Below are 18853 nucleotides of genomic sequence, written 5' to 3'. Positions count from 1 at the left end.
GCTGGCACGGCTGCTGGAGAGGACCTAGCGCTACTTGTGAGGCAGAGATGACACGACTTGCAGGGCAAAGATTCTTCTGCTGCTGGTACTCACCTGACCCAGCTGCTGAGCTTTACATTACTACTGTAGTAGAGCTGACACCATTGCTGGGGGTGAAGTGGACGCACTGCAAGCCTCCAGCTCACATTACTGATTTGGCCTAGTCAACACCACTTTCGGTGATAAGTGCACACAACTGCTGCGACTGAGATTACTGCTGGAGGTGAGCAGGCACTACACCTGGGAGATGCTGATACCACTGCTTTGCTCTAATGATCAGTACGGTTTCTCAACAGTGATGCTCGCAGGTATTGTTTTCCTAACCTTCAAAAATGGTGACATATTTCTTAAAATGTTTTAGAATTAAATGGAGGCTTGAGAGTATACTAAAGGTTGAGGTATTTCAAACAAGAGAGGCAGGCATGACCTGGCTCAGCAGTTGTCCTAACCACAGAGGCCTCTGTCTGCCCCAGGCTTCTGAGTCAGAAGCATCCGAGCACCTTCTGAGGCCAGGGAATAGTCCTGTTGGTGGCAGCTTCAGCTCTCCTGGCAGCAGGCGCGTGTTTTCTTCTTAAAGATGTCTGAAAAGTACAAAAAGCCATAAACTCCCAAAATGTTCCATCGAGACTCTCACTTGCAGGAGTGCAGATCTGCTGCGCCTCGATAAGTCCCCGGGGGCACTTGGCGCACCACGCTTTCAGGAGGAGTTTTCAACAGCTTAGCAGTTGTTGTTGCAGGTTTTCCCCAGTTAATAGATGTGCTGTTCTGCTAGGCAGGGTTAAAGAGAGAGGGAGAGACGACGGGGAGGGAGAGGCGCACACAGAGAGGTAGAAGAGAGAGCACTACAGAGAGTCCGAAATAGAGGGATGAGAAAGGGAGCGTGACCGACTGAAAATGAGGAAGGCAGAGAGAAGAAAAAAGGATCAGAGATTTTCTAACCAACGTTAAACTAAATCTACTTTCACTCATACTGTATATTACTGCAGTGCACAAGCCAACTAATGTGAGAACATCGCATATTGACTCAGACAGTATATCGTATGGTTTTAGAGATGAAAACAGTGGTCAACTAATCACAAGGCTTTTTTTGTGTAGTAAAATCTCATTTAGTACTGTGCGGAAGTTTGACCTACATTGGGGCAGTCAGTCATAAATTGTGGTTATGTATTTGTCAGGATTTGCTGATTTCTGGTATATGTTGGTGGGTATTGAAGTGGTTGGTTGGTGTCAGTTGGTGTTAGAATATGTTTGATGTAGACTGATGTGGGTTGGAGTAGGATGATACTGGCATGTGTTAGAAAGTGGTGCCAGGAAGCCAGTATGTATGTATGTATGTTTGTGTGCGAGGCTGTAGTTGGCTGTATTTGTTGTATTAACCTTTCATTTTCTGGTAGTGGCTGCTCGCTTCTGTGGTTGATTGTTAGATGATTTGGTGGCAGTCAGTTAGTGTTAGCTAGTTTTCATGGAGTTCTTTTGGTGGCACTCAGTGTTGTAATTTTTGTTTCAGGTTGGCTCTACATATATCGGGTACATTATATGGTATGTGCTGCTTTAAATTACTGTTGGATTATGATGGCTGTTGCGGCTTTCTTTCCTGAATATCATTCCTGTCCTCGTTTTAAACACTGTCACCTGGTGACATTTGTCATCTACTGATGGATCGCGTTGATTGGTTAGTCTTGGATGGTATTGACTAGTATTTACTGGTGTTGACCATGTATATCTTGGTATCAACTGATGTTGACCTTGCATCGTGCTATGCTGGTAGGCTTTACTTGTGGTTTGTTGAGGGTCCCTGACTGCAATCCACTAGCATTGGGCTAGTATCATCTGGAACTGGCCAATGTGAGATGGTTTAGGCCGTGTCTGATATTGGCTGTTTCCAATTGCTATTGTCCGCTGTTGGTTAGTGTAACTTGATGTTGATGAGTGCTGGCTAATGCTGATGTCATTTGATATTGATTGGTGTTGGCTGGTTTTGACTGATATACGCTGACGATGACTGGTATTCACTGGTGTTGACCTACATTGGATGACGTGACTATGGAGGAAATGCTTAATTTGTAAAATTGTAAGTGCTACTGACATTTTTCTCAGCAGCCCACAGCCAAAGCTGATAAATATATAGATCGCCAAATACCAAAGCACTGTTGCCTTTATTCTACCTCATGCCTCTATCTTCCCCTCCCATACACTCCCTGTCCCTTTATGATATTCTTGCAGGTTCTTTTTTTACAACTGTATAGTTCATTTGTTAGTGTTTTTCTGTATTTCTCTTTCTCCTCCTTTCCGCCTTTTATCTGTTTATCTCTCTTGCTCTGGTTCAACTTCTGATGATGGAAAGTAAGTGCTGGTCCCCTGAAATGAGTGCTTGTGTGTTCTACCTGCAACCACTTGCTCAAATTAAGTGCTGTGGGGAGGCAAGAAAGATACAAGCATTTCCTTTGTTTGAATTTGTTATAATAGCTGCTGACGAAATATGCCAATTAAAGGATATTAATTATTCCAAGATGTGTAGAGCTCTTATGAGGAAAGAGAAACTGTTTAACAAAGACCTGGCATGCCAGGTACATACAAATACATTTCTAAAATATCTGTGTAATTTGTTTGAGATGATCCTTGGCTCTTTTTAGATGGGGCCTGCTACAGGGCATTTGCTGTCTATTGTGAGACATATTTTGGGCTTACCAAGAACATTCAGGGACTCAGAGACTTCCCATTGCTTACCATTGGTTGCCTTTCATGTCACTCTCATTTGTGTACCAGCTTGTCAATCGTGAGTTTGTCCCTTGCATGCAGCATAGCCTCTTTACCATCCCTTTTGATTGGCTGGCTTCTGTGGATCCACTGCTTGCTTTTCAAGCTCTACTTTCATCTTTTGGATTAAGCACTTCGTGAGGGTGCACATGATTTCCAGCTGTCTCTCTTATGTATTTCTCTCCCTCTGCACTCCATGCTGTTGACTGTTGCCTGTGTGCTTCTCCCCAATCCCTCCATGTTGTGCTCAACCTTGTGTACTTCCTCCAATTATTTCTTACCTGCGTGCTTCTCCCCCACACACTAAACGTTATTCTCTCACCTGTTGCCTGTTCACCCCAGTCCCGCTCTCCATGTTGTGTCCCCCATCAATGTCTTCCCTCTCTCTCATCTGCTGCTTCTCCCACCCCCTCCATGTTGCCTCCCTCCATCCTTTATTTGCCTATGTCTTCTCCCATGAAACCACACCCTCCGGCCTGCGACCTCTTTCTCTCTTGCTTGTTGCTTCCCCTCCAAACCAGACATGCTGCTTCTATCCTCTGATTTTGCTCCTCCCCCCTACTCTCAGTGTTGCTGCCCCCTCCCTTGCCCCCTTTGTTGCTTCACCCCACCCTGGCCCTGTGTGTTGTCCCCCCCTTCCGCATTTTAAAAAATATGCTTTTGTACTTTGTTAAAAAATATGCTTTTGTACTTTGTTAAAAATATATTATTGATCCAAATCAGTAAATAAAAAAATGCTTATGTTGTGTTGTAGGCATCCAAATGCGTGGTAATGCACCAATGAAATGCCGCAAATGCTGCGTCTTGGCATATTTTTTCACAACTTTTTTTTTGCCTTGCCGCGGAGCATCCGAGATGTAGTAAAGCAGAGGAAAAAACATTGACAAAGCCAATGAATGGTCGCCACAAGTGAGACCTATTGGCTTCGCCAAAGCTTTATATATGTTGTAGTTCCTCGCAGAACTACACGTGAACAGTCTAAATAGTTACTCACTGGGTCGGTGTCCCGGCCAAAGGCAGTTTAAATCTCGGGAGCCGATCACAGAAAGAGTTTCACCTCCGTTAATTCGGCAGGGGCTGCCGGTACGGCAATTTACCAGAGACCTTTCATCACTGTGCTGTACACATCTTGGTCAGACAACTGAGTCAACCCAGAGCACGTGCTCTCTATTAATAAGTCCGACCTGCGATCAGTGCCTCGCGCCTTCCTCATGAGGCCCGAGGCTGAGGCACGTCCCGAGCCGAGGTATCCGCCTTAAAACTGCTGACGGAGACGCCTCAGTAGTGTGTCTGCCCCCCGGGCATCATAAATGCACTGAACACTGGCAGCTGTGCTGACATTCTTGCCGGCGCCCCCAGGCAGAGAGAAAGTACTGCAGCAAGTGTGTAATGGGGTGACAAATCACTGCAGCACAATCTGGGCCCCGTCTTGTGGGGGAGCGGGAACGTCCCTGTCAAAGAGGCCCACTAGCTGTAGAAAAGACCGACTTTGCGTCCTGTCCCTGCAGTGGACAGCTGCCATCTTAAGGTTTCCTGTACAGTTTCGTGCTCTGGAGAGGTCTACTTTACGTTAATTTCTAAATCGCTCTTAAGTAGCGTGGTAAGATATCGGCCCTGGTGCAGGCAAGGAAAATGACAATTTCACTGTTGTTGTGGTAGTAAAACATAGCAATTATCAGGGCCCAGTAGACCCCCTCAGGGCTCTGGGCTGTTGCGTTCGTGCAACGTGCTCAGCAGCACACTCACCCCAGCCGTCCAGACAATGGTACAGCCTCGCTCGATCACTCATGCGACGGCATGGGCCAGCGACTAGGCGATCGTGTTCTGCTAAAAACAAGAGATCTGTGCTGAGCTTAGCAAATGTGACATGGGATATGGCTGTTCTTGCTCCGTACTTGAAATGTGATTGAGGAAAACTGATGACTGGACTGGTTAACTCCCGAATAGGTGAGAGCTCTTTCCGAACCACACCCAGCGTCTCAAATAAGAGTAAATTAATAATTGCATTCTAATAGAATACCAGTATAATAAAGCCTGAAAATACTGACGATAGCTGTTATTATTACCTAAAATACAATTTATTCCGTTCTTTTTATGGTGTGTGGTCGCCCCTTGTTTTATTTTTGTTCACAGATTTTTCATCTGCAATTCTTTTTTCTTTACCAGGTCATAATAAGATTAAGAAGATGTGGGTTCCAGAACCCGTTCAGGTCTTTTAGGGCAGCGCCATGCCCAGTAGTTGCCTCATACTTTTATGCTGATTCCAAAACTCACCTTAGCTGCTGGCAGGAGGTGTTTGCAGTTCTGACTTTTTGCTCCTGAGCCTTCACAGAGGCACAGACATCTTCCAAATTGTTTTTATTAATTGGTAAAGCAAAGTGACTCCTTGGGGGAGCCAAACGAGGACATATACTGCACAGACAATTGCCCAATTACGTACCCAGTTTCCTTAAATGACCTTACTTCTCTACAGAGCGCACATCAATGTATGTGGAGGCAGGTATCCAAATTGACCAATCAGTAAATCTATCAGTTTGATCCCTCCAAGCATGCTTGGTTAGCTGGACAAAGCCACTTTTTCATGTGTGTCTATGATACCTAAAGGCCATCTTTATGACCTTCAACTAGCCACCCAATTCCCAGGTGAGCTATTGATGAAGCTTTATCTCCCTCCTCCTATTATAAAGCACCATACCAAGAAACATAACATTTGCAGGAAACATCCTCAACAACGTGGGCTGAGCCGCAAGTGCCGTTTCAACACAGGCATAACTAAGCTTGCCTGAACTATGACTCTCCCAGAACTCTGTCTTAACCCCCCATATGCCTAAACCACGCATATGCGTAGCTAGGGCAGAGAGTGGTCTAGCTGTGTAGATGGGCAGAGAGAGGAACAGGAAGGACCATGAGAGGTAAGTGGGGCTGGGGTCAGGTTTGAGGGTTAGTTTTTAGGGGTGGGGTGCTTTTAGGGCTCAGGGCAGTGGGGGTCGAGGCATTTTTTTGACAGGGGGCAGGGTTTTAGGGCTCAGGGTGGGGGGGTTCAGGGCAGTCTTATGGGCTGGGGCTGGGTTTCAGGGCTCAGGGCGGTGGAGAAAGGGGCAGTTTTCATGGGCACTTTTAGAACTCGGTGGGGGGATAGGGTCAGGGTAGTTTTTATCAGGGGCAGGGTATTAGGCCTCAGGGTGGGGAGAGAGGAAGGGGTAGTTTTAAGGGCAGGGCTGGTTGGTTGTAGGGCTCAGGGAAGGGCGTTGGGCAGTTTTAAGGGCAGGACGGGTTCCGTTTTTGGCGGTCGGGGGAAGGGGTAGTTTTAAAGGATGGGTGGGTTGGTTGTAGGGCTCAGGGCAGGGGGTTGGGCAGTTTTAAGGGCAGGGCAGGGTCAGTTTTTGGCACTCGGGGCTGGGGCAGGGTGGACTGCAGGGCTGGGGTATCGGGTGCTAGGGGCAGGGTGGAGGGGGTGCTATGGTGTGCAATTTTCAATGCATATTCCTTTACCAATCATGCTTTTTACAACAAAATTGGTTGTAAAGGCATGTGTGGTAAAAGCATACGTGGTAAAGAAACGTTTGTGGTTCCAACTGCATTGTTTAGCCATGCGTGGTTCAGACATGCATGGTTAAATCATACAACCAACATTTACAGAACACTACTGCCTTGCACATGTGAGTAAGGATTGTATGATGGAACAACTAATGCACGAACCACCCATGCCTCAACAACGCGGTTGGAACAACGACCACGTTGTTAACACAAATACCTTTACGATGCATGCCTTTGCAACGATTTTTCGTTGTAATAGCATGCTTAGGAAAGGCATGTGTGGGAACGGCATGGTGGGTCTAGCATGCCACCCCCACCCGCCCTAAAAACATAACTACCCCGACATCCCATCTGCCCTAAAAACAGTACTGCCCTAACACCTCAACCCCTGCCCCTAAAAACAAAAGTACCCCAACACCCCCACCAACCCTGAGCCCTGAAACTTTCCCCGACCCCCAGCCCGAAACTAAAATTACCCCTACCCCTGAAAACCAACTACCCCGAACCCCCACCCCTCCCTAAAAAACAAAATTACCCCAACCCCACCCCTAAAAACCAAACTACCCTGACCCCGTCCCTAAAAACCAAACCACTCTGACTGCCTACCCCTGCCCCTAAAAATAAACTACCCTGATACCCCATCCAACCTGAGCCCTAAGACCTTTCTCGACCCCATGCCCAAAAGTAAAATTATCCCAACCCCCACCCCTAAAAAACAAACTACCCCGACCCCACCCTAAAAACAAAATTGCCCTGAACCCACCCCTACAAACAAAACTACCCGACCCTCCCACCCCGCCCCTAAAAAGAAAACTACCATGACCCCGCCCCAAAAACAAAACTACCCCTCCCCTAAAAACAAAATTACCCTGACCCCAACCCCTGAAAAGCAAACTACCCTGCCTGCCCTCCCCCACCCTAAAAACAAATTTACCCGCCCCCCACACCCAGCCCCCCAAAAAAAAAAAAACTCTCCCACCCCTAAAAACTACCCTCCAGCCCCACTTACCTGACCGCGTCCTTTCCCGATGCACTCTCTTTCTCTGCCTTAACCAAGCATATGCATTGTTCAGCACATGCGTGGTTAAGGCAGAGAAGAAGGGAATCGTTGTTCATGCAAGCGTGGCTACTCTTGCGTTGTCAATGTAGTTGTTGTTCCGGAGTCGTTGTTCCAGGAATTTCCCATTTTTCTTTTTTCTCATTTAATAACCAGTGGAATATATGATTTTTAGTGGTTCGCTTTTGTGCCAAAGATCACCTCCCTTTTCCTAGTACAATAAACAGGATAAGAACCTGGTTCACCTGGCCCATTAGGCTCAATCTCCTCCATGATGTGGTGGTCTTGTTCCAGAGCTCAGTAGCGCCTTTGACAGCCACTAGTATTTTCATTCTACAGCTACTTGCACAAACCAATCATTCACTCATATTTTGTGCCTCTTGTAACAAATACACCAAACATCCCTTCTGACTTCCTGCCATTTCCTCAGTTTTACGGAGTGGCAAAGAGAAGAGAATCCGATCTCCTTTGAAGTCACAAAGTTCTAATTATTTGGACATTTCAGCAATGTAAGTGAAATGACTGTGTCCACGAGACTTTAGGAAGCAGAACATAACTGCTTGTGCTGTTCTCTGAGTTGGCTGCAGAGCACTGAAAGCTGTCATTCACTGATTTTGTATAAGGCTTACCACAAAATTCTCCGTAAGAAGCCAGTAAGATTGTGCTTCTAGTTACTGGTGCCACTGAATATGCCTTTTATACAGTGCTTAATTCAATAATAGCTAATGCCTTCAAGCACTCTTTAAAGCAAAATATTGTTTTAAAAAGTGGCACCTCACGATTCTCCTCAGATGCCGAAAATGGCGTGCGATGGAAAGAAAAGTGTAAATATTAAAACATCTAAACCAAAGCTCGAGCCTACTTACTTCGTGTGAATGTTAGCACTTTACAAATATAAAACTAAAACTAAAATGGTACAAAATGTTTGAGAGTTTTTTTTTTTTGCTTAAGTGAGGAAACTTCTCTTCATTTTCAGGGGCGGGGATATTCTCCATTTTCGTCTGATGTCTTCTTTCTGTGTTGCCGTGCAACATTTGTTCAATGTGTTTTGCCATGGTGCATGTGTGCCCTTTTTCCCTTTTTTTTACTGTTTTAACATTTGCAATGATTTTTACTCTGACTGACTTTTTCCAATATCCCAATGCTGCCTGAACACGTAGGGTTTTTTTTTTGTGTTCAATTCTGGTTGTTTAGTACAACTAACAATGTTATATTTTTCAGAATTACAAATGTCTAGATCATGGTTTAGATGTTTTTAAATGGTTTAATGATGCTCAGTCACTGTCTCGGTCACACCAGACCCACAGAGCTGGTTGTCTTCCGAGTTTGCACTATGAGAGGCTATGCACTCTTCCCATTGAGACCGCATTAGGGTAGAGCAACCCGTTCTCTAGGGTCTTCCTTCGGCATTAGCCCAATAGAGTCTGTGACCTCTGAAACCCCAATAGAACGAGCAGAGCACTTGCTTTCGATTTGGGGAAATGACTAAATAAAGATCTCATTTATTTTACATCATTCTCCAATGGACTCCTTTAGCTACTATCTGATTTCTGGTTTCCCTGGAAGCCTGCTTTTCAAGTGACCCACAGGTCTTTAAATAACTACCAGTCCAAGATAATCCTAGGCAGTTTTCAAATTTTAATTTTGTGGTGAACATGCAGGATTCCAGTGCTTAGCTAAAATCAATCCCGCCAGACTTGCGTTTATTTCCCCAGATACCATTATCTCCGCCTTCAGCTTGACCACAACCTGGGGCTCCACTCCGCTTTGTAAGATGCCAATAACATCAATATTTTTAGGGCTCTTTTCCGATATACTTTTTCTCTTCCTGCTTAAAGAGAGATTTGAGAAGCTATTGAGTGCTAGCTGTCAGTCCTCAATTGCAATAAGCCACCACAATCTGTAACTCACGCCGTTGGTTCCGTCGTTCGGCTTAAACAAGAGAAGATGCGATTTTCTCCAAACCGACCTCGGTGTGAACAGGTTACAAACAAATAGGCAGATCAATACTTGAGTGTCTGCAAATTGGTCTTGAAGTCGAGGAGAAGCATTCTGGTAATATGACAAGATCAAAAGGCCTGCTCGCTTGGGATTTCTGGAAGATTTACATTTCTCCTTGAGAAAAAGGCTCTTATGAGAAACCTGGGGAGTGCACAAAACCTGAAAAACACAAGATGGGTGTTTCCCAATCCACGATTGGAAATGACCCTGCTTTTCTTGGTATCAGGGGACTCCTCAGCTGCCCTTACATTTAAATGTCCATTCTGTGCCCCTCAATCCCCTGCTGGTTTGGAACTGTCTCCTAGCCTAAAATGACAGAATTACTATGAATCCTACGTTTTCTAATAACAGATGCGTTAGGGAGAAGTACCCTTGATTCATTGTATTTACATCATATATATAATTGCACCAAATCAGCATGGATTGTAAAAGGAAATTTTAAGGCTAGAAGGGTGGTGTACTTATGATATGGAGTGTGGCCATCACATACCTTATTTTTTTGTCTAATGATAGCAACCAACTTTTAAAGAATTTGCTTAAAATGAGGTTATATTAAGGCCACGATTAGGTTGGTAATTGGTCATTTGCAGATGGCACTTCCTACTGTCAGCCATCACTTCCTATTTCAGATTATGTAGGGAGTTTTCAAAGGGGATAACTGCCAAAATAAGAAAAATATATACAAAAAGAGGCAGAAGGAGAACATTTATAAAACAAAAAGCCTGTACAAATAGAAAGTGCTAATAGTAAAGAACATGTTTTATTTTTTTTTAAAAGCATATGCCTCAACGTGGTAATATAGATACATATTTACCTATCTAAAAGGCTCATGTCTTGCCTTCTGCTTTAACCCCCCATTCTGACATAGTCATGGTGGATAGCACGGACTTGTACTTACAGTTTAAGTAACTTGGGACATCTCTGGTCAAGGAAGTATTGAATGTCTCTTGATCTTACTTCTGAATCCACTTGTGTTGATGCGATTGGAGATAGATAATCCTCACTGTCTTGTAGTGTTGTTCAGTTGTTTTTTCAAATAAGATGGAGGTCTTTCTATTTTTTTCCACTCATGTCACAAAATAACATCAGAAGTAACACAAGACTGAAGCTTTTTAAGAAATCGCAGATGTGAAGCCAAGTATTTAATGAGCATAGAGTCTGAACTCCCCCCTCACCCTCCTATACATGATTGGTGTAGTCTGGTGGCAGATTAAGGAATTTGTGACATTAGGACCAGTTGCCTCCAGTGCTATCAAGTGGTCCACTGAATTGCCACCCGGACGTTACTCAGGAACACAGGTATGATATGATACATGTGGTGTGTTAATTAGCTCACTCTCTGCACTCTAATGAGTTGTCCTGACCACCTGCCTAGCCGTAGTCACACAGTCCTACCGGGAGCGATGTCATTTGGCTCTGTGTCATTGTAGATACTATTCTCAGTTTTCAATAGTGTAATGAATTCTGTGAGTGGTACTCTTGGTTCCCCTCTGTTGGAGAAATTAGAATCAAGTATCAGATTACTATTGGCCTTATTTAGAGTTTGGCGGATGGGAAATCTGACATGTTACAGCATGTCAGATATCCCGTCTGCCAGATTACAAATATGATATGCTCTACCACATTTGTTACAGAGTATCTCCTCTGCCAAACTTTAACTAAGGCCCGATATAATGTAAACCGAATCCCACAGATTGGAGCAGGGTATTCCTGGTGACATGGGTCCAGTTGGTCACCTGTGGAATAAGGAAGACTGCTCTTTCACTATGTGAGTTTCGGAGGAGCTGCTGATGTCTGTCTTTGCTCTCTATAAGAAAGAAGATGTTGCGGTTTGCTCCACTCTCTCCAGCAGAGAAGGCAACATCACAAAAGAGTGTACAATCCAAAAGCTAAAGCCAAAAGTCAAATAATTCTGTATTGTTCTGTACAATAAACACACACACAACATATAAACACTTTTGAAGCCAACAAAAAGATCAGCGAGAAATGGTTCAATTTTTGGGGGCACTGAATGCTGGTGCCGGGGCGCAACCTCTGTGCTCATAAATTCTCCGACAGAGAATTGTGCAGAAGCATCAGAAAGGAAGAAGAAATGAATGGGGCCATGAAGCATCACGACAGTGGCCACTATCTGCATAGGACAGCATTGTTGCTGGCACTGACTGGGCTACTGGTTTGTTCTAATGAAGCCCAGATGAACTGCAGAGTGTTAGGCAGTGGACACCTGCATTGTCACCCTGTGCAGCTGTCCAGCCAGATTCACATAAATGTCCCTCTAGAGACTCTCTCCCTTGTCGGAGGGCATTTACGACTGCTTTAGGCATGTTATAAACTACTGAAGGACCGGATTTCCCTAAACTGGAATGGTTCTTTATACCGATCCAGCTTAACTCGAAGAAAACGCTAATTGTTTTCCTTGCTATCATTTTTCGACCCCACGGGCACAGATGTCACAAGACTAGATGGTTCTTCTGCAGGGAAAAAGGTCGGACCCGCAGGGTGAACCCAGGGCCCTGTAGTCACGATTGTGAAAATGTAAATTAATGTTTCTCAATTTAATGACAAAATAACACAACAAACTGTATCAAACCACACCCAGTGTTTATTTTGAATTGCCCTGAATGTTTTGAAAGCACATTAATTCTGCTCTGTCTGGCCTCTGCACACCTTATGCCTCATTAGCGCACACCTTTCCCCAGTTTCCCTTGCCATGATGCCATTACTATTTAACCCGGAATTACTGGTGATTACACAAGTACTCTTGCTTGCGTAATTTAGAGAATTCTGGTGCTAAAAATCCTACCACAAGAACACATTTAGCTGTGTGTGTTCCCATGCATTTAACACTGTTTCTTAGTGCAAAATGCATCCTCGCGTCCATTTTAGACATGAGGGTGAACTTTGCTCTGAGAAAAAAGTGATAAATGCCAGTAGCAAGTTGGGGTAATATCCTACCCCAAGAGCACATTTAACAAGAGCTCGCTATTCAGGTTCTTCTTGCACAATTCAAGAGTAATCTTGAGGAATTCTTAGGTAATTCTGCATGATTACGCTACACAGAATTACCGGAGTTAGGCCCATCTTGAGAGGCTGCCCTGCAAAAACACAGAAAGTGCCCACTGTCCAGTCCGGTCTGTAACTTAGCTGAGCTGCCAATGCAATATATCAGAACATTTGAAAAGTATCCAGAACATGTTGGAAAATTTTAATGTGACCAAAATCTGCATGAAATTTGGAAATGTATAATTTAGTAGTTTAATCTGTGCAACAGATTTGGGATGCCCCTATTCATCTGTCTCTCATTGTGGTCCATCAGAGAAATAGAAATATAGGTTTAACTGGCAGTGCACTTCTGTTTCCAGTGACAGAGAAGGAATCCCTTATGACATTTATGAGGTCAAAGGCTGGTAGGTCGTCTAAATTATTGGGAATATGTCTCTTGCCATGTTTCTCAGACTCATGGCTTACTATTCCATCAATATTAAATCACTTGGGTTGCTTAGTAGATTCGCGTTAGCCAGTTGTAGCTCTTTTGAGATAATGAGGGCTGCATTCGGTACTCCAAAGGATGGTTTGGGGGGGGGGGAGAGAGGGGAGATCTGAGCGGCAAGTTAGAGTCTTCTCGGTGGCTGAAGGGATGTGTAATAGAAGGCAATCATGGAAAAGAACGCTCTCCAGGGGGAGTCAATGCTGACAAAGCAGGAAAGATAGAAGTTGTTGTTTTCATCGATTGGAGTAGGGGGTGGAATGTTCACCATAGATTACATTTTGCTGAGATGAAGCAAGACGTGAGCGTGGAGGATAGTTCCCCTGCTATGCGCAGTACCCCTTGTAGCTTCCAGGGGCTGATGGGTCCTGGAAATCCAATCAATGAATAGCAACGAGGGGGGGGAGACTGTAGAGTGGGGACAGCAGAGGGAGGAGAATGGGGGAGTGCATAGACGCCCGGTCTGTGTTTGCACAGTCTCTCTTTGAATTTATCATGTATCATCAATACAAATCAATGAAAAGTGATTTGGGCCTTGAATTTGTACACAATTCTTAACTCTGTATCTTGGGATTCCCCAAAGTATTTAATAACACTCATAATGTTTGATGAATAAGGAAATGAAATGTTATTACTTCCCCACTGTGGAAATATTACATATAATGACAATGTTAGCCGGATAGTGCTTTCTCGTTATCAAACCTAGGGCAACATTGCAACACAGCAATGGGTGAGAAGAACTAGATTGTAGCTAGGATAAATATACTCACACAGTCACCCTCTCCTATACTACTTTCTCAGTTCTTGCTCAGTTGCAAAAGAAACAAAAGAAGTACTTGGCAGTGTCTGACTATGTATTGTCGACTTTGTTGATGTTTGGTAAGGGATGTAGTCTTCCATTATACTACATTGCAGGGTTAGTGTCAATTGGGGATTCCTGCCTTCAGAAAAAAGAAATGTTGCCGCCTCAATTACATGAGTCAGAGATACAGGGGTCTGGTCATAAACCCTGCAGGCAACTGTCATTGTGCAGGCAGTAGGCCGTGCGCAGTGGGGGGTTGGCCACCTGCACTGGGTTGGGTGTGGGCCTGCAGCCAACCCCCTGCTGCAGACAGCCCAAGGTGATGCAGAGTGGGGGGTTGGCTCCTTTGTGTGGGGTGATTGGATTGTCAACTGTGATGTCATTAGTGATGTAATTTGTGTCATGGGTGATGTTATGTGTAAAGTCCTAAGCAATGCGTGAGGGAACACAAGTGATTTGTGGAAGTTGGCGATAGAGTTAAAGCCTTCCTCATGAAATCATGAAATCTGTTAATACTTTAATGCCATGAGAAAGTGTCATTTGACAGCAGAGGACAATGTCTGATGGAAGATGTCTCCTTTTCTCTTTCATAGTTGGCAAAAGTACCCGTGGAGTCCTGTGGACAGTACACAACATGCAGCTCCTGCCTTGGGTCAGGAGATCCCCACTGTGGATGGTGTGTACTTCACAACACGTAAGTCTGGGCAGTTGTCCATCTTTGTCTGCTTTCCTTGTTTACTATGCTATGTTAGGGATGTTGCATACTTGGTTACATGCCTAGTCAGCTATTGGCTTTCTTTGTGAAAGGTCTAGTGCGGGGTTGTGTGGAGGTACATTCTGCAAAGATGGCCCTGTACAGAAAGTTTGCATCTTCTTTTCATCTTCTTCGTGTCTTCTTTCCCTAGTACTAGGAGTAGGGAGGGGTTTGTAGATAGAGATGATGTCTTCTATCTTGGCTTACTGCTAGACAATGTCTGTGCTTTGCATAAAGACACATCTACACAGCACAGACTTCTCTAACTAAATGCCTGGATGTTACTAGTTTGGCAGTAGTGTTCTGGGTGTTTCGTTAGTTTGTAACTTTTGAAAGCCTTCATACTGCGAAGTGGAGCATTGCTCAGGTAGTGCAGACTACCGACTCCATCAGTCAGCGGCGGCCGCATAACTCTAGGCGAAAGGTGAGGGGAGAAAGTGTCGGAGACGAGGTACATTTATTTTTAAAAAGCACTTATCTTGCCTTCGTCCTTGCCGCCTTTTTCCACCTCTCTCTCCTCTTCTTCTTGTGTCCCAGCATTCACTGCTAGGACACCGGCAGAAGCTCCCCAGCAATCCTAGTGCTGCTTTCTTGCAAAACCTTGCATGAAAGCAGTGCCAGGATTGGTCTGAACGGCTCGGACTGCCGCTTAGACACAGCCCTGGGGTCTGTGCAGTTTCTCCTGTTAAATTCAGCCAGTCTGGAGAAACTTAAGTGCACATGTGTGTTTGGCTGGCCTCAGACAGCCGGCCGGCCAAACACACATGCGTACTTAGGTGCACTCTCTCCACCTCCCCTCTCCCATGGCCCAGCTCCACCCCTGCCTGCACTGCTGGCTGTGCCAGAAGCAGAAAAATAAAACTAGAGTAAACTATTGTTTTATTTTACTGCTTCTGGCACAGCCAGTGGGGCGATGCTCCTACGCCATAGTGAAGTAGTCGCCCCTGCCATCAGTCCAACATACTGTGTCTGCCGAGAGCTACAGGTAAAAGTGGCAAGAGCTCACTACTGAAGCAGTATGAGCATCCTCTGACATTTCAGAGTCTAATGTTTGTTTTCTGTCAACACCTCCACAAACCTTACCACTATACCTCTGTCTATTGTTTCTTCCTTCTCTCTCTCCATTTGCTCTTCTCCCTTTTTCTTTCTCTCTCTGTATCTTTTCTCCCTCAACTCCCACACTCCATCTATGCCTCTCCTCAGCCCACGTTTCTATCTGCTTTCCTCCCTCTCAACCCAATCTCCTCTTCCTCTTTTTTCTTTCTTCTGATCTGCCAACTTATAAAAACAAAAAATAGTGAGGAAAGGGGTAAGGAGGGGTGGTCTTCATGCTAAGCAGTGCCTGGGAGGTCTTCTTCCCCCCGCCCCACATGAAGGTCTGCCTGCCACGGCCAGACTGGAAACCCAAAGTACCCCTGGCAATTTTGTCTGATCATCCCCCGGGTCGGGGGGGTGGGGTGGATCAGGGGTATAAGTGTGGAGCACTGCTGCTTTTGTCACTGGGGGGGAGGGAGGCGATATTACAGCACCATTGCAAAACCTGCCCCCACTGCTGCAAAACCGGCCCCATGCTTCCAACCTCCCAGTGGAAACGCCTGATGCCCACAGGGCAACTCCGGCCTAAAGGCTAGAGCGAGAGCTTCCTAAGGTTGTCACCGATGTCTGAGGCTGTTTTTAAAACCCTTATGGACATCGGCTGCTCAGTGCCTAGAAGGACGAGCTGGAAACCCACTAAGTGCAGCTGCAGCGCATGAGCTGCCAGATCTGCTTCTTTATTCCACGTTTTCCCTCCTCTTCCGCCTCCGTTCTTTCCTCCCTCACTCACTTCCTCTGTTTCTTCTCTCCTTCCCCCCTCCATCAGCCCTCTCCCCCTTTCCCACCCTGTATTTCTTCATCCTCGCACCCGCCTTCTCCCCTGCCTTTCCCTCGGTTTTCTGTCTGTCCTCTGACACGTGACGCAGCTGCTAATGGGTCTGTCATGTGTCGTCCCCTCTCGCGCAGCGCGCGTGCACTTGAACGTGTGATCAGGGCAGCACACCGTGCGACCTGTTCACCTCACTTCTTCAAAAACGGAAGCCTGATTCTTGACGTTGGGATGCTTTTCATTTTTGTGAAATAAAAAGCTTACCGCTCTCCGGCTGGCCACTTTCCTCATTTGTATTCAATGTCAAGGTAACGTTGCTACGGTGACTGCCCATGCGCCCCTCGCCTCGCTCCGGCCTTGTGGGCCCTGTGCTGCCGTCTCATTTAGAGCCCCCTTGGGGAGGCGAACATTGCGCGAACAATCAAAGCTGGCCAGCCTGCGACTTGTTACATTATTTTCATATCATAAATGCGCTGAGGGCAATCCAGAATTGTTCATTGCATAGGAAAATCGGATTTCATTGCAGATATGTTTTTTTATCGATTTACCACAAGTATACCTAGTTTATATATGGAAATTGCAGAAACAGTCTCATTGTCTCTTCAGGACAAGCAGCGCAGTTTACACCCTGCAGATAGGCTCCTGCCATCTTATGTCCCCCTTTGTACCACCCCACAGCTTTCTAGGCATCACCTTTATGTCAGAACTGAGTTTGAGGTTAGTTAGCTTCAGGCACCTAGCAGTCGTGAGTTGAACTTGAGGCAGCTTCAGTGAACACAAGTAAAAACTGTGAGGGGAGGTAGGGTTATTCGATTTTTTAACATCTGTATTAATGTATTTATGGTGGGGATTTCGTCACTTGTCCTCCTCTTATTAGTTTTCGCTGCTGCCCTACCTGAGGCAAAGTGTTGCAGACCTGGGAACTCACCCATTGGTACACGTGTCAAATTGTATTAGCTTCCTTTACATGGTCACCCAGTGAAGAGCCAGTATTGCACGGTGTAAGACAACATGAGCTGGGAACTTCTGAAATAAAGGGCTCAAAACTACATGCCCAAACCCCTCGATCACCTCTCAGAAAGGGACTTTTCTTTCAAAGATGGCAGGTCTGTTATCGCGTTTTGCGTTGCATAGGTGGTTTAGCAGGTGCAACAGTTTTAGAGTGCCAGGTCAATAAAGGGTGCCTGCATGCTGCATTCAGGTGGAGGGATAAGGAGGAGATTTACAGTTGTGAGAGGTACTTGTGGGACCCATCACGTCACCACTACCCACAGGTGTTTCTAGCATGGTACATCAACCTTTCATCTCTATGCTGCCACTGAAGCTCATTGCTGCCATCTCTTTTCCAATCACAAACTCTACCTCTGGTAAATATCTCTAATGAACACAACCCCTGCATGTGATTCTCTTTACCATGACACACCACACTTACAGCTCCATCTGACACCCAGCCAATCCCATCCTAACGCCCACTCTGCCATCTACAGTTCTCTAATGTATATCACCATCTACAAGTCTCTTTTACGTACCAATTACTGCCACATCTCTTCCATCAAAAAGGTCTACCTCCTATGAGTCTCTCTCTCATTCGGACCAACCTCTGAAGATATCACTCCCAACTGATATATCAATACTTGCGTATAATTCCAAGGGTGCTTCGCACTCTGCAGCTACCTCAAACAAATGCATCAACTAGTAATGGGCTGTTTTGTTTAACAAGAGCTTGAGGTTTGAGTGTCCTAGCCTGCTCTAAAGTAATACTTCAATTTAGTGATTGCCCTTGCACCTTCATTTGTTTTACTTTATTCTCATATATTTTGTTGACCGTATCTTTTCCTCAAAGTAAGGATGTGCATTCACATAGGCTTTCTTAAATATGTAACAATATCAAAAATACTAGACCTTTGTCTAAAGGGTCTACTATGCAATATTTTACTTTTTTCGCCTTTTAACTTCTAAACTTACAATTCAAACTTCATTATGTGATTCCTTTCCTTTTCTCAACACTCTTCTTTGGGGGGTACAACTTACGTCTGATACTATAGTCTGTCAAGTAAAATGACTGTACTCCCGTCTTACAAGTCAAAGCCCAAACTTTTGCTTTAGTTTGAGATTTTGTTTGTATGACAACTGAGGCTGTCCAACTTGTATCAAATATTCCTCTATCCAAATCGCCGGACCCATTATCTTTGCCATTGCTTCTTGAGCTTGGACGCCAAAAATTATTTACTATGTTTTACCCCTCCTATTAGAGAGCATCAGCCTCGGATTGGCAAGGCAGGCCATCGGGCATCAGCCGATGAGCCCGTGCCTGAGGCCATTTAATAGGCTGGTTTTTCTGTCTGTTAAACAGTGCAACCTGCTTTGGCCTTCTCGGGCGCCACCAAGTGTACAACGTGAAAGCCTGTTATACTAGCTTTTATATACAAATACTGAACCTGTCTCCATCAAATGATATCAGGGCAGCCGGCTAATTGTAATAGGCAGAATAACAATGGGCTGCTCCGGCTGTCACAGCATGCCCCCTCCGACTCTCTCCAAGTGTGACAGAGCTC

The 18853-nt window shown here is 45.1% G+C and overlaps 1 protein-coding gene across 2 annotated transcripts in view; it reads left to right on the top strand.

Annotated features, from left to right (window-relative positions):
* The window catches only part of PLXNA4 (plexin A4), an 845630-nt gene that overhangs the window by 412269 nt on the left and 414508 nt on the right, over positions 1 to 18853 (top strand). For both annotated transcript variants that reach the window (XM_069229312.1, XM_069229313.1), the window contains exon 5: positions 14274 to 14374. In XM_069229312.1, coding sequence (XP_069085413.1) covers positions 14274 to 14374 — 101 coding nt within the window. The remainder of the gene's footprint in view (positions 1 to 14273; positions 14375 to 18853) is intronic.

The sequence above is a fragment of the Pleurodeles waltl genome, chromosome 4_1, assembly GCF_031143425.1.
Source record: "Pleurodeles waltl isolate 20211129_DDA chromosome 4_1, aPleWal1.hap1.20221129, whole genome shotgun sequence".
In the NCBI taxonomy this organism is placed as follows: Eukaryota; Metazoa; Chordata; class Amphibia; order Caudata; family Salamandridae; genus Pleurodeles; species Pleurodeles waltl.
Note: the sequence above shows the minus strand (reverse complement) of the source record. Positions and strands in the feature narration are given on the sequence as shown.